Source organism: Cherax quadricarinatus, chromosome 31 (genome assembly GCF_038502225.1).
Source record: "Cherax quadricarinatus isolate ZL_2023a chromosome 31, ASM3850222v1, whole genome shotgun sequence".
NCBI classification, from domain to species: Eukaryota; Metazoa; Arthropoda; class Malacostraca; order Decapoda; family Parastacidae; genus Cherax; species Cherax quadricarinatus.
In genome coordinates, this window is record NC_091322.1 from 27,406,991 (window position 1) to 27,434,026 (window position 27,036).

Sequence of the window (27,036 nt, forward strand, 5' to 3'; positions counted from 1 at the left end):
TGTAGTAAATAAAGATATTATTTCTGCATGCACTCCTACATGTCATTCACCTCTATACAAACATTGTATCATACTGAAATAAAGTAGGGTGGCTCGTATCTTGGTAAGGATGGTTTATGGCCTGGTAGGCAAAGCTCTCGCTTTACACGCTGATTGTCAGGGTTCGATTCCAGGCAAGGGTAAAAATAACAAAAAAACAATACCGTGACTGGAACAATACACAAATAATGAGCACAAAGGAGAACACGACAACGTTTCAGTCCGACTTGTGACTGTAAATGGTCCAAATCGGACCGAAACATCGTCGTGAGCTTCCCCTCTTATGTGAGTTATTTGTGTAAAGATGGAAACATTGGGCATGTTTCCTTGCACCGGATGCCTATGTTAACCCATCAGTAATAATGGGTACCTGGGTGTTAATGGACTGGTGTGGATTACATCCCGGGACAAAATTAACTTAATTTGCCCGAAATGCTCTGCATAACAAGTGTCTTTCTATATAGTAGTATGTCACTGATGTCAGCTATGGTCTTTATACCTTGTACATGTAGAAATATAGATATACTATCAACCCAGGAACCTCAGGTGTTAGGCAGGGTTCAATACGGCGTGAGATGTGGTGGTCCTATAACCCCCGAACAACAACGTGGCAGCCATGTTAGAAGAGGAACAGCATGTTTGCTGTTAACTCCTAGCATGTTTAATCACCTCTCAGGCACACAAAATAATATGGAATTATTATTACATGTGCCATTTAACTTTTGCTGGATGCAGTTGATCTGGGTTTGGTAATTAATCATTTAGCTTTTGGTTTGTACTTAAATTAACTATTATATATGGGGCGCTGTATAGCCCTTGTGGCTTAGCGCTTCTTTTTGATTATAATAATAATAATATTATATATGGGGATTCTCTGAGAGGATGTCAGGATTTTTATATATAAGGATTCTCTGTTGAGGTGGCGAAGAGCTCTTGATCCGGGGAACAAGTTTATTTAATGTAGGTACACATAGGTAAAATTAAGCCGTCATGATGACAACTTTGAGGGGACTTTACCCCTCAAGGAAGGTTCCTTGATGTTGGTGAGGGGCTCTTGATTTAGGGAATTGGATCTGTGCTCCAGTTCCCCGAATTAAGCCTGAATGCCTTCCACATCCCCCCCCAGGCGCTTTATAATCCTCCGGGTTTAGCGCTTCCCCCTTGATTATAATAATAATAATGAGGGGACTTGAGCTAGAGTTCGTCACGGCCATGCTGACGGAAGATTTCTTCTGTAAAACTTGCATTTGTGGTCACAGTGGTGTCTATGCTGACCTTCCTATGGTGTAAAAATATACCTAGTTGGATGAATCTTATTGTAGCCAACTGGCCCAGTGGCTAACGCGTCGGTCTGGAGTTTTACGACTCCAACTGCGGGTTCAAGCCCCACCCGTGGTATGGTTTACTATGATAAATTAGACACATGAGCAACACTTGGGTATCTTTATTGAGGAAGCATTTTGCCACACAGTGGCTTTGTATGGACTGATGAAGCCACTGTGTGGCAAAATGTTTCCTCAATAAAGATACCCAAGTGTTGCACATGTGTCTAATTTATAAACTTGTCGGTTCTCTCAATCATTCATCTACATTCCTGTCTGACACAGCAACATCTTGGGATCTTAATACAGGGAATTCTTCACTTGCCTAACTCTTAGGCATGACCTACTTCCACATTGGACAAATGTGATACCACTTATGACTGCTGCACCTCTCCTGCCTATGGTATATAAGCTACTTCCTCGCACATAAGCTGTATTCTTTTCGAAATTGATGGACTGACCACATCGACTCAAGGCTGAGGGACGATTACCTCAAACTACTCCTGTTCTTCGCTGTTCTCCTTTGTATGGACTGATGAAGCCACTGTGTGGTGAAACGTTTCCTCAGTAAAGATACCCAAGTGTTGCACGTGTGTCTAATTTATCAACTTGTTGGTTCTCGGAACCATTCATCTGCATGGTTTACTATGTATATCTTTGAGGTTTTTATTTAATGTACTGCTTTGTGAACAATGGCAGCAGGTGTAAGGAGACTTAAATGTGTCTTCTCACCTGGAAGTGAACCCAGGTCCTCAATTTGTGAAACCAACCCCCCCAGTACCAACAATACCACCAGTCCGATAACATTCTTCTTTGCAAATATACAGGGTCTAAAGCCAGCAACAAACAACAAAATACCTTTCATCCGTGGACTGCTTGCAGAGGCAAAGGCAATGTTCGCGGCTTTCACTGAGACCCACATAAAGGATCACTTGGACAACGAAATATGGATCCCAGGTTACAACCTATACAGATGTGACAGAGTGAACAGGCAAAAGGGGGGGGTTGGCCTGTACATTGCAGAGTCACTTGTTTGCACAGAACTGCTAAATGCCTCAAATGATGTAGTGGAAGTTTTAGCAGTAAAGGTCGAGAACCAAAACCTAGTCATTGTGATAGTCTACAAGCCTCCGGATGCAACATCCCAGCAATTCCAGGAACAGCTGTTAAAAATTGACCACTGTCTGGAAAACCTTCCAGCTCCTGCACCCAACATCTTGCTCCTGGGGGATTTCAACTTAAGGCACCTAAAATGGAGGAATATAGCAAATAATGTTGTTGCAGTAATAACACCAGGAGGCAGCTCTGATGAAAACTCACACTCACGCGAGCTTTTAAATCTCTGCACAAAATTCAATTTAAACCAGCAAATAATAGAGCCTACTAGACTGGAGAATACACTAGACCTCATCTTCACTAACAATGATGATCTGATAAGAAATATCACCATATCAAAAACAATATACTCAGATCACAACATAATTGAGGTTCAGTCATGTATGCGCGGAGCCCCAGACCGACATAATGAGATTAGTCACGAGGGAGCATTCACCAAATTCAACTTCAATAACAAAAACATAAAGTGGGACCAAGTAAACCAAGTCCTAACCGATATAAGCTGGGAAGATATACTAAGCAACACAGACCCCAACTTATGCCTAGAACAGATTAACTCGGTGGCACTCGATGTATGCACAAGGCTTATTCCTCTAAGAAAAAGGAGGAGTAGATGTAAAACAGAAAGAGACAGGTGCTCCCTTTACAGGCGACGGAAAAGAATAACAGAGCGGCTAAAAGAGGTCAATATATCTGAAATGCGTAGAGAGACACTGGTCAGAGAAATAGCAAGCATCGAACTTAAGCTAAAAGAATCCTTTAGGAGTCAGGAATCGCGGGAAGAACTAAAAGCCATAAATGAAATCGAAAGAAACCCAAAGTATTTCTTCTCCTATGCCAAATCAAAATCGAGAACAACGTCCAGTATTGGGCCCCTACTTAAACAAGATGGGTCCTACACAGATGACAGCAAGGAAATGAGTGAGCTACTCAAGTCCCAATATGACTCAGTTTTTAGCAAGCCGCTAACCAGACTGAGAGTCGAAGATCAAAATGAATTTTTTATGAGAGAGCCACAAAATTTGATTAACACAAGCCTATCCGATGTTATCCTGACGCCAAATGACTTCGAACAGGCGATAAATGACATGCCCATGCACTCTGCCCCAGGGCCAGACTCATGGAACTCTGTGTTCATCAAGAACTGCAAGAAGCCCCTATCACGAGCCTTTTCCATCCTATGGAGAGGGAGCATGGACACGGGGGTCGTCCCTCAGTTACTAAAAACAACAGACATAGCCCCACTCCACAAAGGGGGCAGTAAAGCAACAGCAAAGAACTACAGACCAATAGCACTAACATCCCATATCATAAAAATCTTTGAAAGGGTCCTAAGAAGCAAGATCACCATGCATCTAGAAACCCATCAGTTACACAACCCAGGGCAACATGGGTTTAGAACAGGTCGCTCCTGTCTGTCTCAACTATTGGACCACTACGACAAGGTCCTAAATGCACTAGAAGACAAAAAGAATGCAGATGTAATATATACAGACTTTGCAAAAGCCTTCGACAAGTGTGACCATGGCGTAATAGCGCACAAAATGCGTGCTAAAGGAATAACAGGAAAAGTCGGTCGATGGATCTATAATTTCCTCACTAACAGAACACAGAGAGTAGTCGTCAACAGAGTAAAGTCCGAGGCAGCTACGGTGAAAAGCTCTGTTCCACAAGGCACAGTACTCGCTCCCATCTTGTTCCTCATCCTTATATCCGACATAGACAAGGATGTCAGCCACAGCACCGTGTCTTCCTTTGCAGATGACACCCGAATCTGCATGACAGTGTCTTCCATTGCAGACACTGCAAAGCTCCAGGCAGACATCAACCAAATCTTTCAGTGGGCTGCAGAAAACAATATGAAGTTCAACGATGAGAAATTTCAATTACTCAGATATTTTAAACATGAGGAAATTAAATCTTCATCAGAGTACAAAACAAATTCTGGCCACAAAATAGAGCGAAACACCAACGTCAAAGACCTGGGAGTGATCATGTCGGAGGATCTCACCTTCAAGGACCATAACATTGTATCAATCGCATCTGCTAGAAAAATGACAGGATGGATAATGAGAACCTTCAAAACTAGGGAGGCCAAGCCCATGATGACACTCTTCAGGTCACTTGTTCTATCTAGGCTGGAATATTGCTGCACACTAACAGCACCTTTCAAGGCAGGTGAAATTGCCGACCTAGAAAATGTACAGAGAACTTTCACGGCGCGCATAACGGAGATAAAACACCTCAATTACTGGGAGCGCTTGAGGTTCCTAAACCTGTATTCCCTGGAACGCAGGAGGGAGAGATACATGATTATATACACCTGGAAAATCCTAGAGGGACTAGTACCGAACTTGCACACGAAAATCACTCATTACGAAAGCAAAAGACTTGGCAGACGATGCACCATCCCCCCAATGAAAAGCAGGGGTGTCACTAGCACGTTAAGAGACCATACAATAAGTGTCAGGGGCCCGAGACTGTTCAACTGCCTCCCAGCACACATAAGGGGGATTACCAACAGACCCCTGGCAGTCTTCAAGCTGGCACTGGACAAGCACCTAAAGTCAGTTCCGGATCAGCCGGGCTGTGGCTCGTATGTTGGTTTGCGTGCAGCCAGCAGCAACAGCCTGGTTGATCAGGCTCTGATCCACCAGGAGGCCTGGTCTCAGACCGGGCCGCGGGGGCGTTGACCCCCGGAACTCTCTCCAGGTAAACTCCAGGTAACATGCTACAACTGAACTGTGAGTTAGTACATTTTGGTGTAAAACTAGAACAGATTGTAGTGTAATATCCAGTATTTATTTGGAAAGTTATTCACTAAGTCTAGTAGTAGCAGTTTCCAGAGGGTGTTGCAAATTTTGCAAATTAGCAGTGGTAGCGAGTTATTGAGGAGGCAGAAATCTGTGACTTTTTAAAATATAATGAGTTAACCCAGCTATAATTCTTTATATAGGTAAGGATAGGTTAGGTGGGATTATTGTTTGAGCATCATATTCCAAATATCATATATGATGGAGATGTATAATAGCCAGTATGAATCCATTGGAGACTTCTCGTGGCCAATCTATGACTTGGTAATGTCAGTGAGATCATTGGTATCCATAATAATCAGGTTAAAAATATATTCTGTATATATGCATGTCTGTCTATAGGAGGGGTGAGGATGTTGCAGCTTTCAGGGCCATCTGAACTGTGATGTCAGCACACTTTTTGTTGTTGTTGGCCATCCTACCTACTTGAGAGACTGCTGATGTGTTACATAAAAATGTATGTCCTTGTTTCATAGAAGAAGAATGAATTTCATAAATTGTCTTTCACTTTCAGTCTTTTTTCTGTGATATGTTTAGAAGTGTCCCAGAAAATAACTGCTGAATGGTACTTATTTAAAACAAAGCTAATTGAAAATGACATTTACAGCTAGTTTTTTGTAATGCCAATTCAGTTTTCCTACTCATTTCATTTAAGGTAATTAATCTTATATTTTTTTCAGACAAAAATGTGGTACAAATTTGGTGGTAAAGACTCAGACTTTGACAATGACAGCGAGTTTGGTAGTGAGGAGGAAGAGCTGGAATGTGGTTTGTATGCTCAGCTGTACTTTGAATCCAACCCAGATTATCATGGAGGTAATATGTCATCTGGAGCATAATTGTTTTTTTTTACTGTTTTTTTTTTTAATTTTCTCTCGTATATATTGTTCATTCCAAAAAACATGTTGATAGTCAAGTATCCTAATGCATGAGCCAAAACTTAACATAAAGTAAGATGTGTTTTACAAAAGGTATACATATGACTTAATGGGCTATAGATGAAAAATTTTTCCCCAGAGAAAGGGGGGAAAAAAAGCAAGCTAAAGGAAAATGCCCTGTCCTTGTTTTCTAGGTTAAAGCATATTTATGACATAGCTCTTCTCACAGAGGACAGTAGATATCACAGTCAATATATTTTCAGGTAGTTCTTGTATACATCATATATATAAATGCAATTTGCTACCAAAATTTAGGGCTCTGGTGGCTAAAGCTCTCGCTTCACACGGCGAGGGTCTGGGTTTGATTCCCAGCCAGGGTAAAAACATTGGGCATGTTCCTTTACACCTGTTGTCTATCAGTAAAATGGGTACCTGGGTGTTAGTCAACTGGTGTGGGTCACATCCTGGGACACTGACTTAATTTGCCCGAAATGCTCAGCATAGCAAGGGGTTTCTATATAGTAGTATGTCATTGATGCCAGCTAGGCCTGTATACCATGTAAATGTAGTAAATAAAGGTATTATTATAATTTTTTTTTTTTTTTTTGGTAATCTGAAAATCTGCTATTGCATAACATTTGTGAGGAAAAAATAAATTCAGAAAATGGTGGAGGCTGCATGTAAATAATGTATAATTGGCAGAATAGAAAATTGACTTTATAATGTTGGTAGAATTACTGATGGTATCTTAGAGTCAGCCTAGGTAGTAGGTTGGTGGACAGCGCCCGCCCAGGGAGGTACTGTACTACCATCCTGCCAAATGAGTGTGAAACGGAAGCCTGTAATTGTTTTACATGATGGTAGGATTGCTGGTGTCTTTTTTCTGTCTCATAAACGTGCAAGATTTCAGGTACATTTTGCTACTTCTACTTACACTTAAGTCACACTACACATGCATGTACAATCATATACTATATACACACCCCTCTGGGTTTTCTTCTCTCTTGCTAGTTGTTGTTCTTGTTTATTTTCACTTATCTCCATGGGGAAGTGAAACAGAATTCTTCCCTCGTAAGCCATGCGTGTCATAAGAGGCGACTAAAATGCCAGGAGTAAGGGGCTAGTAACTCCTTCTGTATACATTACTTAAGTTAAAAAGAGAAACTTTTTTTTTTTTTTTGGGTGGTCACCCTTCCTCAGTGGGATATCCCTGGTTTGTTGAAAGAAGAAGAAGAATTCCTTTCATTGTACTTTATGCACGCTCGTAATATCTGTTTGCTTTCAAAACCATTGTGAAAAAATATATGTTGTGTATGCAGAGCCTAAATAAAAAAAAATATTAAGGACCCCAGTGGAAATAAGTCACCCAAGGGACTAGTAACCCCTTCTCCTGTATACATTACTAAAGTTAAAAAGAGAAACTCTTGTTTTCTTTTTGGGCCACCCTGTCTCAGTGGCAAACAGCTGGTTTGTCAAAAAAAAAAAAAAATCTTAGGATCAAAATTTCTTCATTGCATTTATGAATCTGGAAAAAGCATATTATAGGGTGGATAGGAGAGCAATGTAGCAGATGTTGCAAGTGTATGGAATAGGTGGTAGGATACTGAAAGCAATTAAAATTTTTTATATGGATATTGAGGCTAAGATTAGAGTATGTAGGAGAGAGGGAGATTATTTCCCAGTAAAAGTAGGCTTTAGGCAGGGATGTGTAATGTCACCAAGGTTCTTCAATATATTCATAGATAGGGTTGTAAGAGAAGTGAATGCTCAGGTGTTGGCAAGAGGCATGGGATTAAGATATAAAGAATCTGACACAAAGTGGGAGTTGTCACAGTTGTTTTTTGCTGATGAAACTGTGCTTTTAGGGGTTTCCAAAGAGAAGCTGCAAGGGTTGGTGGACGAGTTTGGAAGGGTATGTAAAAGAAGGAACTTTAAGGTGAACATAGGAAAGAGTGAAGTGATGAGGATAAAAAAAATTTAGGTAATGAAAGTTTGGATATCAGATTGAAGGGAAGGAGTATGGAGGAAGTGAATGTTTTTAGATATTTGAGAGTGGACTTGTCAGCAGATGGGTCTTTGAAAGATGAGGTGAACCATAGAATTGATGAGGGGGGAAAAGGGCGAGTAGTGCACTGAGAAGTCTGTGGAGACAAAGAATGTTATCTGTTAAAGCAAAGAGGGGAATGTTTGAGAGTATAGTGGTACCAACGCTCTTATATTCTGAACTCCTGAGGTTCACTAAATATATATTACTGGTCTTTGCATTATCATTATTTTTCATTAATTGAATCAGATCTTGTAAAAACTCCTGAAACAGACTGGGGGGGGTGCATGGGGGTTTTACCCATTCTCTGGAAAATTTTAAAAAATCGTATATTTCTGCTATTTTGAGGCCAATTTAAAGCTACTTCTGGTCTTGGAGCTAACTAAAGTCATTTTTCTTCCACAAAAACCATCCTAGAAAACACCTCCACGTAGCTATTTTAAACCAAACATGTGGTCAGAGTTTAGTTTTCCCATCATGCACCATACCTGGAGTATACCTGGAGAGAGTTCCAGGGATCAGTGCCCCTGCAGCCCAGTCTGTGACCAGGCCTCTTGGTGGATCAGGTCCTGATCAACCAGGCTGTTACTGTTGGCTGCATGCAACCCGAGGTACAAACCACAGCCCTGAGGCAGGATTTTGTTTTATTCTCTTCACTCACTGCACAAATCCATCCTCTCATATCTAGGGCAAAATTTACTGTTCACAGCTTATCTAAGTGAGCTGAGCTCACAATGTGGATGTACATGATGGACAGTGAAAGGGTTATGTATAAATTGTGCATAGTGCCTCAAAAGTTTTTATGATTTTTACATTTTTTCAAGTTGGTGTTTTGAAATCACCCAAGTCATTATAAAGTAATTTTCACTTCTCATCATTAGACAACAAACAAGCAATATATTCTCATAACTAATGCTGGTCAGTACATACAGTAGGGCCCTGCTTTGCGGTATTTTGCCTTGCTGTGTTCTGCTAATATGGACATATCAAATTATGACCAAAACTCGCAATACGGCTCCTTCCACCTGACTTTCTAATACGGTTACTGTGCTCCACCTGGTTTGTTTACATTCTCCGTGAGCTCCGCGTCTCTCCATTATGTCTGGAAACTTTCCAATATTTCAAGTGTTTTAAAGTTAATTTAGATTTTATATATACAGTACGTACTCTGATAATTATGCTTACTATGTACTCGGAATAGATTTTTACATGGGTCTTTTTCTTCTTACCCCAAACCTTTCTGCAAATTTTTCCCCAGGTAACTATATCAGAACTAAGGTTCTTGAAAATCCATGTAAAACTAAATTCTGCTATAATTGTTTTTTTAAAATAAAACTGTTATAAAAAATCAACTATTACAGGCAGATGTGAATTACCTGAGCTGTCACAAGAGAATAAAAAGAGGAAGCTTCACCATGATGAAACATATACACAAGATTCTGGTTTACGATCTCGTTTGTCTCCTCACTCGACTCCTATCTGCACTACAGCAGAGACTGGTTCTGTTGTTTCTTTTGTGGCAGATAATCAGACAAATGGAAAAATACAGGAAGATTTTGCAGTTAGTGCCTCATCTAGCAAAACTCCTACAGTATCAGTAAGAGAGAGTATTTACAGCAAGGGCAGTATTCCAGGCAGTAAACCAGGCAGTATACCAGAAAGTATACCAGGCAATATATCAGGCATTAAACCCTTAGATTCTCTTCACTGCACCATAGAAATTTCTGATGACACAGAGGAAGATGTAAATATTGATTTGGCCATATTGGATAAAAAAAGAAAAGAAAATCATATAATTAAAGATGATTTAAGTGAAAAGACTAAGAAAAGAAAATTGAGTGACAGTCATGATTCATTTGAGTTTCAAAGGGAAAAATCACAAGGTAGTTTAGCCCATGCTTCTTTCAATACCACAAAAATTTCTGTTCATGATTGTAAGAAAGATGGAAGTAGTAAGTTAACCATGACAAAGAGTGAGAACAGTGATTCATCTGATTTTGAGAGGGAAGAATCAAGATATAGCAGTTTTCCCCCTAAAGAATCAAAGAGCAGAAATGTTAATAAATTGAAAAGAAACTGTGATTTGACTTTTTCAAGTGATTCTGAAAGTGATGCTCATATACTTCCACCTCCATCTTCAAAGCATTACGATACGGTTTCTGTGTTGTCGGGTTCTGGTAATGAATTAGAAAAAAGGGTCAAAGTCAAAGAGAGCCAAAGGAAGAAGTTGAGAGACAATAGTTCTGTTTTGCTTTTAGAGCAGTCTTGCAGTAATAACAAAAAGGCTATAGTACTGAAGAAACCTGAGACTGTTGCAAGTGATTCCAGAAGCGACTCTGTCCTAAGCCTGTCAACTCGGACAAAGGGTACAAATGTTAATACAGACTTGTCAAGTATAATTCTGAAGTTAAAAAAAGATACTTGTGTCAGCAAACAAACTAAGGTTTCCACTAGTAATAATGGCTTACAAACAACTCGTTGCAGCTTGAATTTTACAAAAAACCGACCTGACACAGTAAAAAAGCCAACCTGTAACCTCTGGACTCAAGATATGATAAACTTCTATGATTCTGATATATCGGAAGATTTAGAATTAGAAACAGTACATGACCAGCAAACAAGTAAGTAAAATGTTAGTTCTCTACTGTACCTTGCTTAATGTACATACAGTTAACATAATATCGAATATATATAAAAACTTACATTTTTAACACTGTATTTAGAGGAGTTTTGAAAATTTTGGGTGTCATTCTGGCTTAATATATTTATTGTTAACCATCACTGTGTCTAAAGTAGTTTGCTGTCATGCTTAATATTTTCAGTAGCAGTTATTCTCAGAATCAGTCTATTATTTATTTAAAAAAAACTCAAATTATTGTATAGACTCTCGTCACACACTGTTTGCTTTAAATTGATATGAACAATTTAAACCCCTCTTGTCCAACCCTGAATGGGTTACAGAGGGGGGAGCAGGTTTAATGAGGTTTAAGTGTTAGGTGATTGAGATTCCTGCAAGCATATTTGAGTGTGTTAGATTGGAGTGAATAGAGATGCATGGTTTTTATGGACTGATGTGCTATTGGAATGTGAGAATGGTAATATTTTTGAAGGGATTCAGGGAAAAATCAATTAACAAGGCTGGGATTCTGGTGGTGGGAAGTACAGTATTTGCACTCTGAAGGAGGGGTAGGGATGTTGTGATTCAAATAATCGTTTGAATTGTGATGCCCATACGCTTTTGGCAAGACAGCTATTGGATGAGTGATGGTTAATGTGTTTCCCTTTCTAGGTCATCCTACTTTGTTGGGAGATGGCCGATGTCATGCAAAAAATAATGACCTACAAAGTTAGAAAGAATTAAGACATGATAACCACTGTCAAATATATAAAAGCATATGAGATACCAGATAGCAAGAAGAAAACTTCATTATTTACACTAGCAGATTGACAAATAAAAATAAAACCAGATGTAAAAATGACAAGAAAAAGTACTGTTTCAAATAGTGATAGATGGCATGAATGGTTGTGATTCACTGCTGGAAATTAAAATATATGTAATAATATACACTTATTAAAGAAAACTAGACACTACAAGCATAGCTCTTCTTCAGTAACTATGAATATTCAATTACTTACCAGCAGACAACTCTGGGCCAGGACTGGAACAATTACCTACCAGAAGAAAACCCTGGATCAAAGTAAAGGTGCATATGTACCGTTTTCATCTAATGGAGATGAATAATTTTCAGGATTTTTCACTTTTCAAGGAAGAATTATCTGATGAGGGGCTCTCAATCAAAAACATTGAGGTTACTCTCTCTTTCCTTGGATCAGGTCTGATTGCCTCTCATTCCCTAAGTTCTGTATGATCTCTATGAGTTTAGTGCTTCCTCCATAAATGTAATACTACTGCAGAATTTTATACCGTTAACTTTTTTCAGATGAACGAAGTGCCTGGCACATTATTGCAGCAGATTATCAGGTCAAACCTAACTTGAGGTACTTTGCTCAGATGGACAGATGCATACAGTGCAGACAGTTTGGACACAAGATGAATAATTGCCCCAAGGTGCCCCGTTGTAACCTTTGTTCTGAAACGGACCATACTTCACGATGTGATTGCCCAAATGACTGCTGTTTTAGGGTATGTTATACATAATAACATTTTAACTGTGCCTTAGTCATTTTGCTGACACTTTTAATCACTTATGTTTTGGTATTGCATGTTATGTACATGATTTTCTGATGGCTTTTATTCTTTGTTTCAACAAACTGGCCATATCCTGCTGAGGCAGGGTGACCTAATAAGAAAAACAAAAGTTTTTAGGAGAAGGGGTTACTAGGCCCCTTGCTCCTGGCATTTTAGTTGCCTCTTTCGACATGCATATTTTACTGATGAAGAATTCTTTTCAACTTCTCTATGGAGCTAAGAGGAAATAAAGAAGAACAAGAACTTTTAAGAAAATAGAAGAAAACCTAGATGGGTGCTTAACCCTTAAACTGTCCAAGCATATCTATGTTCACATGCGTAGTGCTTCAAAAGTAGATCTATTTTTTTTTACATATTTTCAAATATAACAAAAAAAAACGTAGATCAAAGTTTTTTACACGTTTTCAAATGTAAAAAAAGAAAAGATGATCTACTTTTTTTACATACTTTCAAATGTTGAAAAAATGTAGATCTACATTCGGACAGTTTGAGGGTTAAATATATATGTATGTACATGCATGTGTAGTGTGACCTAAGTGTAAATAGAAGTAGCAATATATACCTGTTATCTTGCATGTTTTGAGACAGAAATAAGGGACCAGCAATCCTACCATCTTCTTTCAACAAACTGGCCATATCCCACTGAAGCAGGGTGGCCCAAAAATAAAAACAAAAGTCTCTCTTTTTAACTTTAGTAGTGTATACAGGAGAGTGGGTTACTAACTCCTTGCTCCCGGCAGTTTAGTCGCCTCTTACGACACACATGGCTTACGGAGGAAGAATTTTGTTCCACTTCCCCATGGAGATGAGCAGAAATAAACAAGAACAAGAACTAGTAAGAAGATAGTAGAAAACTCAGAGGGGTGTGTATATACATGACTGTACATTGGATAAAGTTCTGATATTCTCAGAAGCTGTTGATATAAAATATAATTAGAATGTTACACTTTAGCAGTACATTGGCAGGTCCTTATTAAATTCAGCTCTTTCCACTTGCACATTTATTCAGCATATTCTCAAAGCTTCCCAAGGAATTGGCTTCAGAAATTCTAATAATCAATTCTGTACAGTGCTGTAATGTTCGTGTACTAAATGTGTGTAATTCATTGGAATAATTGTTGTTTCTCTAGCACAATACAATACTGTGCTTTTTTTTCAGTGTGGTGGAAAGCACTTCTATTGTTCTGCGACATCAAGAGCTGTGACCTGCAGCACGTGTTCCTTTCCAGGACATTGCAGGGAGTTATGTCCTGATCTTTGGAGGCGATTTCATCTCACTGTAAGACATTTTCTTTAATTTTCTGTAGAATAGGAAAGAAGTAAAGGTATATTATATGACAAAGATGAATACAGTGGACCCCCGAGTTTTGTGATTAATCCGTTCCAGAGAGCCTATCGAAAGTCGAAATTCATGAAACTCGAAACCATTTTCCCTATAAGAAATAATGGAAATAAAATTAATCTGTTCCAGACACCCAAAAATATTAAAATAAATTTTTTTTTCAAGTTAAACAAAGATTTACATACTGAAAACAATCAGAAATCAAGTATATGCATATAAAAAATAATAATAACATTACACTTACCTTTACTAAAGACTTCTGGGTGGATGGAAGACAGGAGGAGGGGATAGGAGGAAGGTGTACACTTTTGTTTGGAAGGAGAATCTCCTTCCATTAGGACTTCAGGTAGCAAGTCCTTTTCTGGGGTTACTTCCCTTCTTCTTTTAATGCCACTAGGAACAACTTGAGAGTCACTGGACCCCTGTCGCACAAAATATCTGTCCAGAGAGGTCTGTTTCTGGCATTTCTTTATGATTTGCCTGAAGTGGGACAAGGTTTTGTCACTGAACATGTTGCAAATATGGCTTGTTTCAGCTTGGTCAGGGTGATACTTTTCAACAAAACTTTGCAACTCATTCCGCTTTGAGAACATGTCCTTAATCACCGAAGAAGGCACCTCCTTCACTCTCTTTTCCTCCTTTCCTGAAGCAAGTTCCTCAGCTGTGGTCTGATACTGTTCCAGTTGAAGCTCTTGCAGTTCGTCAGTGGTTAGCTCTTCCCTGTGGTCCTACACCAACTCTTCCACATCCCCGTCACTCACCTCCAACCCCATGGACTTGCCCAATGCCACAACACCTTTCACAACAGGCAGAGGGTCAGCAGGGTCAGGGTCTGCCTCAAACCCTTCAGAATCCCTCTGGATCGTGTTCTTCGCTTTCTTTACCAAAGGGCTTGCACTAGCTTTCCTTGGGCCCATGGTGACTTATTTAGCAATTGCAATCACAAAAAACAATGGATTATTATGAATGAACCTGCGGGGTGATGGTCACGTGTTGGTAAACAATGGCACACTGGGCGTGAATGGCATGGGAGACTGGCTTTGTGTGACGGGCGGACGGGTACCGGATGGTCGCCGAATCACGAGTCTAATCACGAAACTCGAGGCCAAATTTTGCCGAAAAAACTTGCTGAAAGTCGGATTTCACAAAAGTCGATGCTGCCGAAACTCGAGGGTCCACTGTAATTATCAAATACACCTACCATCCGACTTATGACCTACTCTACATACGCCCACTCGACTTACGACCATGTATCTGGCAGCTGGGCTGGGCCGGCTGATGCACACCACTGTACAATATTTGACAATACTCGCGGGGGCAATGTGTCATGCAGGCAGCATCAGTTTGAGTAACCCTGCCCTATCAGCAGCATCATACTGTATTAACTGTACTAACTGGACAGTAAATTTCACCATGGCCCCTAAGATGAAGTCTGAATCTTGCACTGGAGATTGTGGCAAGAAAGGCTCTTACTCTCGAACTCTCTATTTGTTTTCACTGTTGCACATAAACCTGTCTGTATCTGTCTGCCTGTATCTCTGTGTGTCTGTTTATCTGTCTGTCTACTAGTGTGTCTGTCTTTCTGTCTACCTGTGTCTGTCTTTCTGTCTACCTGTGTGTCTTTATGTCTACCTGTGTGTCTTTCTGTCTACCTGTGTCTGTCTTTGTCTACCTGTGTCTGTCTTTCTGTCTACCTGTGTCTGTTTTTCTGTCTACCTGTGTGACTTTCTGTCTACCTGTGTCTGTCTTTATGTCTGTGTCTGTCTTTATGTCTGTGTCTGTCTTTATGTCTGTCTCTCTTTATGTCTGTGTCTGTCTTTATGTCTACCTGTGTCTGTCTGTGTCTACCTGTGTGTCTGTCTTTCTGTCTGTCTACCTGTGTCTGTCTTTCTGTCTACCTGTGTCTGTTTTTCTGTCTACCTGTGTGACTTTCTGTCTACCTGTGTCTGTCTTTATGTCTGTGTCTGTCTTTATGTCTACCTGTGTGTCTGTCTTTCTGTCTACCTGTGTGTCTGTCTTTCTGTCTGCTTGTCTGTCACAGAGCCACTCATTAAGAGTGCAATTGGTCTTGATGCCATATTAATAATGATAATAACAATAATAATCACTGAGGTGCATTAAATGTGTATAAAACGTTGATATAGATATTTTGCTTAATCCATCTATGATTTTTTTTCAAAATTATATAATAAACATGCTACATAACATATAAATTAACAAATATGAGATGTTTTTCTGATCGGCTTGACAGTGAACAGGAACCATTCGTGTCTGGGCTGGTAACAACAACAACAACAACAACAACAACAACAACAACGTTTGTTTACATAACTCGTGAACATTCTACATTCCTCATTCTCTCTCTCATTTATTCATTTAATCTTGTTTACTCACCTCTCACTCTACATTAAAACTACAGATATTTTAAGGTAAGTAATGAGTGGACACGATTATTATATTATAGCTTAATAATAATAATATTAATATTAGTACATATGTATTATTGTAATAATAATGATTATTAATATTATTATTAATTTAGGGCACTGGAGATAGATACAGAGAGAGATAGATAGAGAGAGAGATAGATAGAGAGAGAGAGAGAGATAGATACAGAGAGAGATAGATACAGAGAGAGAGATACAGAGAGAGAGATACAGAGAGAGAGATACAGAGAGAGAGAGAGAGAGAGAGAGAGAGAGAGAGAGAGAGAGAGAGAGATACAGAGAGATACAAAGAGACAGCCACATTCAGTCAGCCAGTCAGCCAACTACCCACCCACCCACCCATCCAGCCACCTACCCATCATCCAGACACCCACCCACCCATCCAGCCACCCACCCACCCGGCCACCCACCCATCCAGCCCAGCCAGCCGGATACGTATTACACATGTTCCAGAGTTGTTTCTCTTTACTTAGGGTATAGGTTATACAACATTCTGGCAGGATGACACTACCAGTGGTATTCTCCCATTGCACTGTGTCGACAATACATAAAGATAATAGTAACATATGATACTGTATCCGATGTAAAATTTACAGTACATATCACTACCATGTATACATTATATACAGTACATAAATAATTAAAATACAACAAGAGAAGTAAATTATGGTAAAAAGAATGAAATAATGATTGTACATTACATTACAGTATTATGTAGGTAGCTTATACAGGAAAGTTTTGACATTATGCCCTACCCAATATGTCGGCAATTTTCAAAGGTTCGACTTATGTCCATTTCGACTTACGACCGGTTGGTCGGAACCAAGCTTGGTCGTAAGTCGGATGGTAGGTGTACATTCTCATATAATTGATCTCTTGTAGTGGTTCTTTCTACCAGCTTCCAAAAAAGAAAAACTAAACTGACCTTCACCTCCTAAAAAAAAAAGAGCCCACTATTTACATAATTGAAATAATTGTATAATATTACTGTATATAAAGGGAAACGGCAGGTGTGTTAAAAAAAGAAGGGAAAGGTGTCTCATGAGAATGTGAAAAATTATAAAGGAGCCAAACATCTGAGAAAGGGAGTCAAGGCTTACATGGAAATGGTAACTAAGGAAACTAATTGTTGAAAATATTGTAAGTCAAATATGAATGTATGATAAGTAAATAAATGCAGCCTCTCCTCACTTACCAATGTACTTGTTTACCAAGCCAGGTACTAGAAATAAGCCACTTTGACTTTTTTGGGTTATCCTAGGTTCTCTACACATACATGCTGCTGTGTGTGATGATCTATGTAGAGAAAATAGCTCTTTTGTTTCAGTTTTATGGTGCAGTACGAGTGTATGTCACAGTTAGCCCTGTGCTATACTCCGTTTTCTTTAATATGTATAAGCCCCCAAGACAGGGATAGGAGAATGGTACTTGTATCTCATATCCTCTTCCTACCTCTGTCGAACTGCTTGGCATTATGCCAAATATTATTCATTCTGGAGTATTTAAAGTGTTTTTATGTTATTTATATTGTTTATTATGTTATATTAGATCAATTGTTCTCCATGGGGAAGTGGAACAGAATTCTTCCTCCGTAAGCTATGCGTGTTGTAAGAGGCGACTAAAATGCCAGGAGCAAGGGGCTAGTAACCCCTTCTCCTGTATATATTACTAAATGTGAAAGGAGAAACTTTTGTTTTTCCTTTTGGGCCACCCCGCCTCGGTGGGATACGGCTGGTGTGTTGAAAGAAAGATCAATTGTGATTGGCAAGTAAACCATAGTGTTGATATTAGCATAATATAAAACATATTCCCCTGCATCACAAGACTGAGCTCATGGCAACTGACAGTGGCTTCAAAGCCACTTTATATATAATGGACAATGTACTGTGTAGGTGCTTTACACAACGAGAAGCATTTCTTTTATTCGTTGTAACCAATGCTAGGGCTAAAAGTAAGCAGGTTATAACAATAAATGGAGAAAAAGAAATTGGAATGACTTATGCAGCAAGTAGCACCACTAAACAGTACCAGCAGGTTGGTGTGGCGACCCTGGAAATTTGAAATTATGCTAGCTGAAATTAGTGCCGAATAACTGATGGAACCGGGTGTTTGATTGCCGGATTTGTGATGGCGGACATGTAATACAGTGGACCCCCGCATAACGATCACCTCCCAATGCGACCAATTATGTAAGTGTATTTATGTAAGTGCGTTTGTACGTGTATGTTTGGGGGTCTGAAATGGACTAATCTACTTCACAATATTCCTTATGGGAACAAATTCAGTCAGTACTGGCACCTGAACATACTTCTGGAATGAAAAAATATTGTTAACCGGGGGTCCACTGTAATAATAATGAATAATAATCGCTCTGGAGTGCTTTAAATGTCAGCTGCCAAACCTATTCAAAATACTTAGGACATTTAAAGGGCTCCAGATGGATTATTTATTATTATTATAGATTATTATTATAGCAATGTTAATAATAAACACTACTTTTGCATTTTTTTTTATGACAAGCAATCTAGGAGTGCTTCCCCTGATGTAAACACTGTTTTCTTTCATTATAGACCAGAGGTACAGATGAGAAAACATATCTGTCTTATGATAATAGATAGATAACTTTTATTACTAATATTAGCATAATTACACAACATTTTGCTAGTGTCATGGCTAACATCTGACACCCATGACGACTTGCCATATACTGAATGCTACTGCTCGCCTCTCCATCTCTCATTTAGCTCCTCCCACCTCATAACAATGTTAAATGGTGAATTTACTGTATTTTTCTGTAAGCTTATCTCGTTGTATGTGTATTTTACTTTTTTATTGTTTTCTGTAATATATAAGAATTATGCAAATTAAAATAAAGTTATCATGTTGGAGTTTCATTTTTATTTTTTTTTCTAATATGCGCATTTCATTCACCATTCGGCATCATTACAAAGTGGGCAGAGCTACAGCAGAGGGAGAAGGAGCAGTGTGTCATTAACTCGTGATTCCCCATGACGCTTCACCCCACTATAAAATATTGTATAATTATACTATTACTATCAATAAATGTTATCTACCTACCAAATTTATTCCAGAATAATATTAGGTTAAACATAAATAACGTAGAAGCATGATAAAGACACCCAAATTAATAAAAAGTGACATTATATAGAGAAGTATTGAAGGGTGGAGGGCAAAGAGGGATAAAAAAAAAAGAAAGTGACTGAGAAAATGTTACGCACCTGAAGGGTAGCTATAGATCACTTACCCTATGCAGAGACTGGAAAAAGTGCGATTTTCTCAAATTATTTTTTTCCCCAAGTATGTAATCAGTTATGCACGCGTTTCCTGGAATATACACAAATAACCCGCACATAAAAGAGAGAAGCTTACGACGACGTTTCGGTCCGACTTGGACCATTTACAAAGTCACACTGACTTTGTAAATGGTCCAAGTCAGACCGAAACGTCATCATAAGCTTCTCTCTTTTATGTGCGGGTTATTTGTGTATCGTTCCAGTCACGGTATTGTGCCTTTTTTTGTTATTTATTCCTGGAATATCTTGGAAGTAAGTCATTGACTTATATCATGTTGTATTACTGTTGATAATAAACAGATTGAAAGGAATTTCCCAGCAAACATAAAACTAAATGTTTTAATTTTTGGTGGTGACACTTATGAAGTATCAGTATGGGGTAATTCCTCGATTAGCGATGAAATCGTTTACAGACTGGGCCTTAGGCCCCTATCTCCGTCGTTAAGTGAGGAGAGGCTGTAACCACTGCCGTTGAATAAGTAAATAAACAAACGATTACTGTAGCTAAATACTGGTATTGAATAACAAATAAATGAATATACGTTATGAACTTGCTGTTTTCTTGCTGGGTAATTATCTTAAATTTCATCTCCAAAGTAATTGCTTTTCTACCATTTCATCTCCAAAGTAATTGCTTTTCTACCATTTCATCTCCAAAGTAATTGCTTTTCTACCATTTCATCTCCAAAGTAATTGCTTTTCTACCATTTCATCTCCAAAGTAATTGCTTTTCTACCATTTTAAAGTTGAAATATAAACCGAACCATTGTAAGTCGAGGAACACCTGTATGCAGTTTTATTTTTTTCCAGACTTCAGGAGTGGAAGTGAATACTCCAGTAAAAGCTACACCTCGACCTGTAGGGGACAAATTTTGCTGTAATTGTGGTAAGAGAGGGCACTACGGATATGATTGTGAACTGGATTTTTACAAACGTAGTTACGTTCAAGTTACCCAGTCTGTCATTAGCTACTCCACTCCCTTCAGTTTTGCGAATGAATTTGATGTTATCCCTACAGGACCTAAATTAGAGGTGAGTTTTGGTGACTATGAAGCATTTTTCTTTTGTAAAATTTTTTTTCACACCTACATTTAATGTAAGTTGTTTCTAGATTATTTGCTGACTGGGGCAACAAGCCAGCAAGTGGGTATAAAGACAAGTAATGCAGAGCAAACATTTATTATCATTTACACATTGTTGTTATCATTTACACATTAATTGAAATAGAAAGTTAAATCTAGTTTACCTTTAGACTTTCTTTCCATGTGAAAACTCATTATTTTTCAAAATTATTGCAGAAACCCTTCAATAATAGCTGGATAATAAAATCAGTGAATTTAACCCTTAAACTGTCCAAACGTAGATCTACGTTTTTTCAACATTTGAAAGTATGTAAAAAAAGTAGATCTTCTTTTCTCTTTTACATATGAAAAAGTGTAAAAAAACTTTGATATACGTTTCTTTTTTTTTTTGGTATATTTGAAAATATGTAAAAAAAAAATAGATCTACTTTTGGAGCACTATGCATGTGAACGTAGATCTGCTTGGACAGTTTAAGGGTTAAAGTACGAGAAATTGTAGGGATGACAGTGCTGTAATTGTTCTCTCTGGCTCACTCTCCTCAGACCTCTTCTTTATTACTGTTGTCTTCATTGGTCTGTAAGAACTGAAATGCCAAATTACATTGAATTGTAATGATAACTAATACCATATTGCACACATTTTATTCAATTTGATGCATTTTTTCCAAAACAGAACAGAGTATTCAAGCTTTGTTTAAATGATGGAGATGCTGGAAGAATCCTAGGAAAAAGAGGAGTGATCATTAAAGAAATTCAGAAACGTTCGGGTGCAGCTGTGGAAATTATCAATGAGAATGGAGTAACTAAGGTAGGTTATCTTTAATAATAATAATAATAATAATACGTAATAATAATAATAATTTTTTTCAACGAACCAGCCGTATCCCACCGAGGCAGGGGGGACCTAAAACAAAAGGCGCAAGTTTTTGTTTTTAAATTTAGTAATTTACACTGGAGAAAGGGTTACTTGTTCCCGGCATTTTAATCACCTCTTATGACACACATGGCTTATGACGAAGATTCTTTTCCACTTCCCCATGGAGAATTTATTTTTTTATTAACACATCAGCAGTCTCCCACCAAGGCAAGGTGGCCCAAACAAGAAAAATTTTCACCATCATTCACTTCATCACTGTCTTGCCAGAAGTGCCCTTACACTACAGCTATAAAACTGCAACTTTAACACCCCCTTGGAGAATAATCTATATTTCTACAAGTACATGATATAACTTAGTTTTGCTTGGAAGAGTGAACAGTTGGATAATTAGTCACTGCACTATACTATATTCCAGGTTCCTTGGTAATTTGTAAAAATACATTTTTTTTAAGTTTCAACATGTATTCCTGAACAGTACATTATGTATTCACTACATAATATACTGTACAGGAGGGTCCTGCTTTACAGTGCTTTTCTTTACAGCCTTTTGCTAATTCAGCAGTTTTCAGTTATGACCATTCTTCATTTATTCAGAATGTTGTAGCAAGGAGGCTGGAGGAAGTGGAAATGTCAGGTCTAAATGCAATGTGTGGTGTAAATATTATGCAGAATATTCATAGTGTGGAAATTAGGAGGAGGTGTGGAGTTACTAAAAGTATTATTCTGAGGGCAGAGGAAGGGTTGTTGAGGTGGTTTGGTCATTTAGAGAGGATGAAGCAAAATAGGATGACTTGGAGGGTGTATAAATCTGTAGTGGAGGGGAGGAGGGGTAGGGGTCATCCTAGGAAAGGATGGAGGGAGGGGGTAAAGGAGGTTTTGTGTGCAAAGGGCTTGGACATACAGCAGGCAAAGTATTAACAAAAATTATATTTTATAGAGAATAACTATAGTTTTACATACAGAAAACAATGAGAAATAAATATAAAGGACCAATGAATTGGATAAATGAACACTATGGCTAATCACTTTTACGTTTATTGAAGAGTCTTGTCGGCGTATGGAAGACAGTGAAGAAGGGAGAGGGAGGAGATTTATTGTTTGGAGACAGGACAAAATATTTGAATATGATGCTAATATCAACACTATCATCTAATATGACATAATAAAAAATATTAATAACATGGAAACATGATATATACTCTAGAATGAATGAAATATGCCATTACGTATGTGATTAGTGGTGGCTGTGGCAGCAGTCATTCTGTCTCCTGCTGTGACTACATATCTTCCCATTATTATAAGAAAAAACAGGGTGTTTGTGAGGCTAACTGCACTGCATCACAGTTTCATCAGGAAAACATTGAAACAATGTATTTAATTTATAAATAAGAAATCTTCTTTCAACAAACTGGCCATGTCCCACCGAGGCAAGGTGACCTAAAAAAAAACAAAAGTTTCTATTTTTAACTTTAGTAATGTATACAGGAGAAGGGGTTACTAGCCCCTTGCTCCCGGCATTTTAGTGACCTCTTATGACATGCATAGCTTACAGAGGAGGAATTCTGTTCTACTTCCCCATGGAGATAAGAGGAAATAAACAAGAACAAGAACTAGTAAGAAAATAGAAGAAAACCCAGAGGGGTGTGTATATATATGCTTGTACATGCATGTGTAGTGTGACCTAAGTTTAAGTAGAAGTAGCAAGACGTACCTGAAATCTTGCATGTTTATGAGACAGAAAAAAGACACCAGCAATCCTACCATCGTGTAAAACAAATACAGGCTTTTGTTTTGCACTCACTTGGCAGGACGGTAGTACCTCCTTGGGTGGTTGCTGTCTACCAACCTACTACCAAGGTAAATAAGAAATATTGCATGAAAACATACGTAATAGAGAATGTAAAGAAATAAAGTGGTTATTATATGTATACTATAGTACACACTTACCTTGGAGGAGATGCTGGCAGAGGTTTAGGGTGGTGGAAGATAGCGCAAGGCGGCATATGTTGCCAGTGGGCCTATAATCCTTAAACAACATTGGAGGAGTTAGTTTCGTGTCATCCTTTTACACTCTTAATGCTACACTTTATTGCTGGCTGGTGCTATAGCCTTTATCGACTCCTGCTGCTGTAGTATCGTACATATCATAGAATCATTAGAGATTTCTATCATGTTTCTCGCATTCTTTCTCAAAGGGTTGGCACTCTGAACTTTCTTTGGTCCCATGGTGGCTTATTTAGCAGTTGCAAGCACAAAAAACAATGGATTTTGAAATGTTTCGGATGAGTGCACAGAGTAATGTTTACTAAACAAGTAACAAAGGCAGACTGAGTCACAAAGATATGAGTGGACGTGTCTGATACATACGATTTCCGGGTGGAGGTATGAAATCTGGACCAAAATTGTGCCCAAAAAAGTGGTCTAAATCTGAAACGTATGACATTCGGTATGTACGAAATCCGGAGTTCCACTGTACATATACATACCTGTAAAGGTGTGACCTAAATGTAAGTAGAGGTAACAAAATGTACCTTTCATCTTGCGTGTCTATGAGACAGACAGAAAAAACCAGCAATCCTACCGTTGTGTAAGACAATTACAGATTTCCATTTAACACTTGGCAGGACAGTAGTAACTCCCTGGATGGTTGCTCTCTACCAGCATACTATTTGTTAAGAAAAATGTTGTCCAGTGATGTGTTCTCACTTTGTGGGTGGCTCTGGGAGCTGTGGAGGGCATCATGTGGCCTAGAGAAATCATCAAAATTTGGGGAGTTTACTACTTAAATTTTGTACATTACTTAATATTTTTATTTTGTTAGATTTAGTTTGCAATATCAAACTGGAACGTTATGAAAGAAATGTTGCAGTTTTTCATTGAAGTTAAGCCAAAATCATACTATGTAGAAATGTGTTGTGAGAGGATTTACTGTAATTTGCCATTGAATTAGTAACAATTGTGACAAGGGAAAAAGGGTATCAAACATCAGCGGTAAACCAGTTATATGCAGTGTTCTATTTAAAGACAGTGTATGACATGAACAGTCTGTATTGTTTTGTAGAAAATAAATTAGATATGTAATAAATTAAGTGAAGACCAGCATTTTCTTTTTCAGGTCCTCATGTCTGGAAGTACACCAGCTTGTTGTGATGCTCGAGCCATGGTTGAAGTCCTACTGGGGCGCAGGCCAGTCAATAAGTTGAGGGATTTTGTCCTGCATGTGTTTGACCTCAACAGACAGGTTTTACATGTGAATGAAGTTGACGATGTGTATAACTTATGGATGCCTTTAAATCTGTATGATTATAGTCAAAATCTTGCCAGTTCTTGGTATGAAGAATGCATTGAAAAGCTTGGCAGAAATAAGAAAAGTGTTATAAAGGTATTAAAACAATATATAAAAACTTGTCAAGAAAGTTTTAGCCCCATATTTAATAATTTAAATGAAACTCTCAATGTTCTTCGAGGATTTGCAGGAAAAATATGTTTAGAACGCAAAAGCATTGAAGCGGTGCACACTGAGCTGAGTAGAGTTTTATGTGCTCTTGTTTGCCATGAGAAGTACGGACATGATTTTCGCAGTAAACTTAAAGAGATGAAAGCTGATATTAAAGCAAGTGACAGTGATGTGGTCTCAGAAGAAATGTGTTGCAAAATTGTAAATACACTTGCATCAGTGTATGCTCCCCCTCTGGAGAAGCTCAGTGAGATTATGAAAGATGTTGAATGTTACGAAAGCTTTTTACGGAAGATATCAAAACGTGCAAGAAAAATCCTGCAGGATGAGGGAAAGAAAACACCTGATATTAAGAAAAAACTAAAGCAGAAAAGAATTATGCATAAAAATATTGAATGTTACAAAAGCTTTTTATGGAAGATATCAAAACGTGCAAGAAAAATCCTGCAGGATGAGGGAAAGAAAACACCTGATATTAAGAAAAAACTAAAGCAGAAAGGAATTATGCATAAAAATATTGAGACAAATAAATGCAGAGGGAAGAAGAAGAAAAAAGAGAGGTAAAAAGTCTAAAGGAATTGTATCAAGCATAGATATACAAAATAAAAAGACAATGACTAAAAATGTTCAACAAAATGCATGAGCAAGAAATAATGAAATAGTAAAAACTACCAATAAAGTGAGAGGAACTACACCCCAAAAAGTATAAATCAAAAGTAAATGCAGAGGAGAGGCAGAAGAAAATAAAAATAATGAGGGCTGTGATGCTATTTTTTTTTTGCAATATTTAAATGATTATTTGATTTCTTGTTACCTATATTAGAAAGAAAAGCATTGCACCAAGCGCAGTGTATAAACAATTTAGAAAAACTTTTTCCTGTATACTTCACTGGTGTTCAGGGATGCAGCAGTTATATATTGTATTTCTAAGTGCCTGTTGTTGTTAATTATATTTTATGGGAAACAATAAAATTTCCAGATACATGAGGGTTTTTTTTTTTTATTAATGGTATGTCACACAGGTATGGCAGCTTGATATTTGCATTGACAATCAAATTGCTGTAAAAAATGGGTGAAACAATGATAGCAGAGAGAGCTTATATTGGATTACGTTTTGCTCTTATCTCTTCAGGGAAGCACAGCGCTATATAACCCTTGTTGGTTTAGCGCTTAATTATGATTTTAATAATAATAAACTTCAGGGAAATGTTGCAATGCTGGTGAAGGGCTTTGATTCAAGGAATTGGATATGTACTTGCGATGGATCAAATTTGATTCCGTCTTATTCCTCGGGTATTATGTGACCCTAACAGATTCAGTGGTCCTCCAAGGAGTATAATTATCATAAAAGGCATTATACTGCTGACAAAAAATCTTTTATGATTGGTCTCCCAGCTAGAAAGAAATTGGATACTCAGAGTTAGGACTTACTTTCACAAATACAGCATGTTTTTTGGGAAAGCAAATTCAAGAATGTAAAAAGATGTGTAAGTGCATAAATAGAGAGGAAGAGTGCACAAATATAGAGCATCAACTTCAGAGTATAATTTTTAGAATTGGCTAAGTTGAAGACAAGAATTACACAAAATTCATTTAAAAATACAGTGCTTATTATTAAAGAACATTGGGTGGAAGGCACCTGACATAATTTAATGTCCAAAGTAATACCCTACCATAGCATGTTGTCGGTAAGACAATGTTATATTGACCTGGTAACTTTAGCAGTTTTTATGCAAAACAAGTGCTCCTTGCTACACAAAATCTGTTTTCAGTTGCTGCATGACAGGTACCCTTTGTTAATAACCTCTGGATAGAGATGAAGAGAGGTCTATATCAGTTCACTACCACAGCTTTAGGATGCCATCTGTCAGTTGTGGGGAAACTGATTCCATGAAATCCTGAAGAATGTGCATTACTCACTTCCTAAACGATTGAAGGGCGCCCTACAGTGCAAGGGACAACTTATTTTGTGGCCGTGATTTTAGAGGCGTCCAGTGCACTTTAATGATGAGTTCTGTATATGCTATACTGAAACCACTCAGTCCTCACATGTTTTCAACAACTAACTTGTTCATCAGGGAGCATGACAACTTCA

General features: G+C 38.1%; 1 protein-coding gene across 3 annotated transcripts; it reads left to right on the top strand.

The window, feature by feature from the left end:
- Positions 1–620: 620 nt before the first annotated feature.
- Positions 621–25,931, top strand: LOC128697149 (uncharacterized). 3 transcript variants are annotated; one of them, XM_053788670.2, is made up of 9 exons: positions 621–788; positions 5,971–6,106; positions 9,574–10,833; positions 11,852–12,046; positions 12,154–12,356; positions 13,582–13,701; positions 20,336–20,557; positions 21,281–21,415; positions 24,600–25,931. In XM_053788670.2, exons 2-9 carry the CDS (start codon positions 5,977–5,979, stop codon positions 25,503–25,505), a joined length of 3,171 nt encoding a protein of 1,056 aa, XP_053644645.2. In that variant the 5' UTR covers positions 621–788; positions 5,971–5,976; the 3' UTR covers positions 25,506–25,931. The 3 variants fall into 3 exon arrangements, with proteins under 3 accessions (XP_053644645.2, XP_053644660.2, XP_069946392.1); XM_070090291.1 differs by lacking the exon at positions 621–788 and adding an exon at positions 5,203–5,221; XM_053788685.2 differs by lacking the exon at positions 11,852–12,046 and having other exon boundaries at positions 622–788.
- The last annotated feature ends 1,105 nt before the right edge of the window (positions 25,932–27,036 follow it).

Bases quoted from the DNA above. Each gene is read 5' to 3' on its own strand.
- LOC128697149 (XM_053788670.2), top strand. From the start codon at position 5,977: ATGTGGTACAAATTTGGTGGTAAAGACTCAGACTTTGACAATGACAGC. The intron at 13,702-20,335 runs GTAAGACATTTT...ATTTTTTTCCAG, and splicing joins GGAGGCGATTTCATCTCACT to ACTTCAGGAGTGGAAGTGAA. The intron at 21,416-24,599 runs GTAGGTTATCTT...TTTCTTTTTCAG, and splicing joins ATGAGAATGGAGTAACTAAG to GTCCTCATGTCTGGAAGTAC.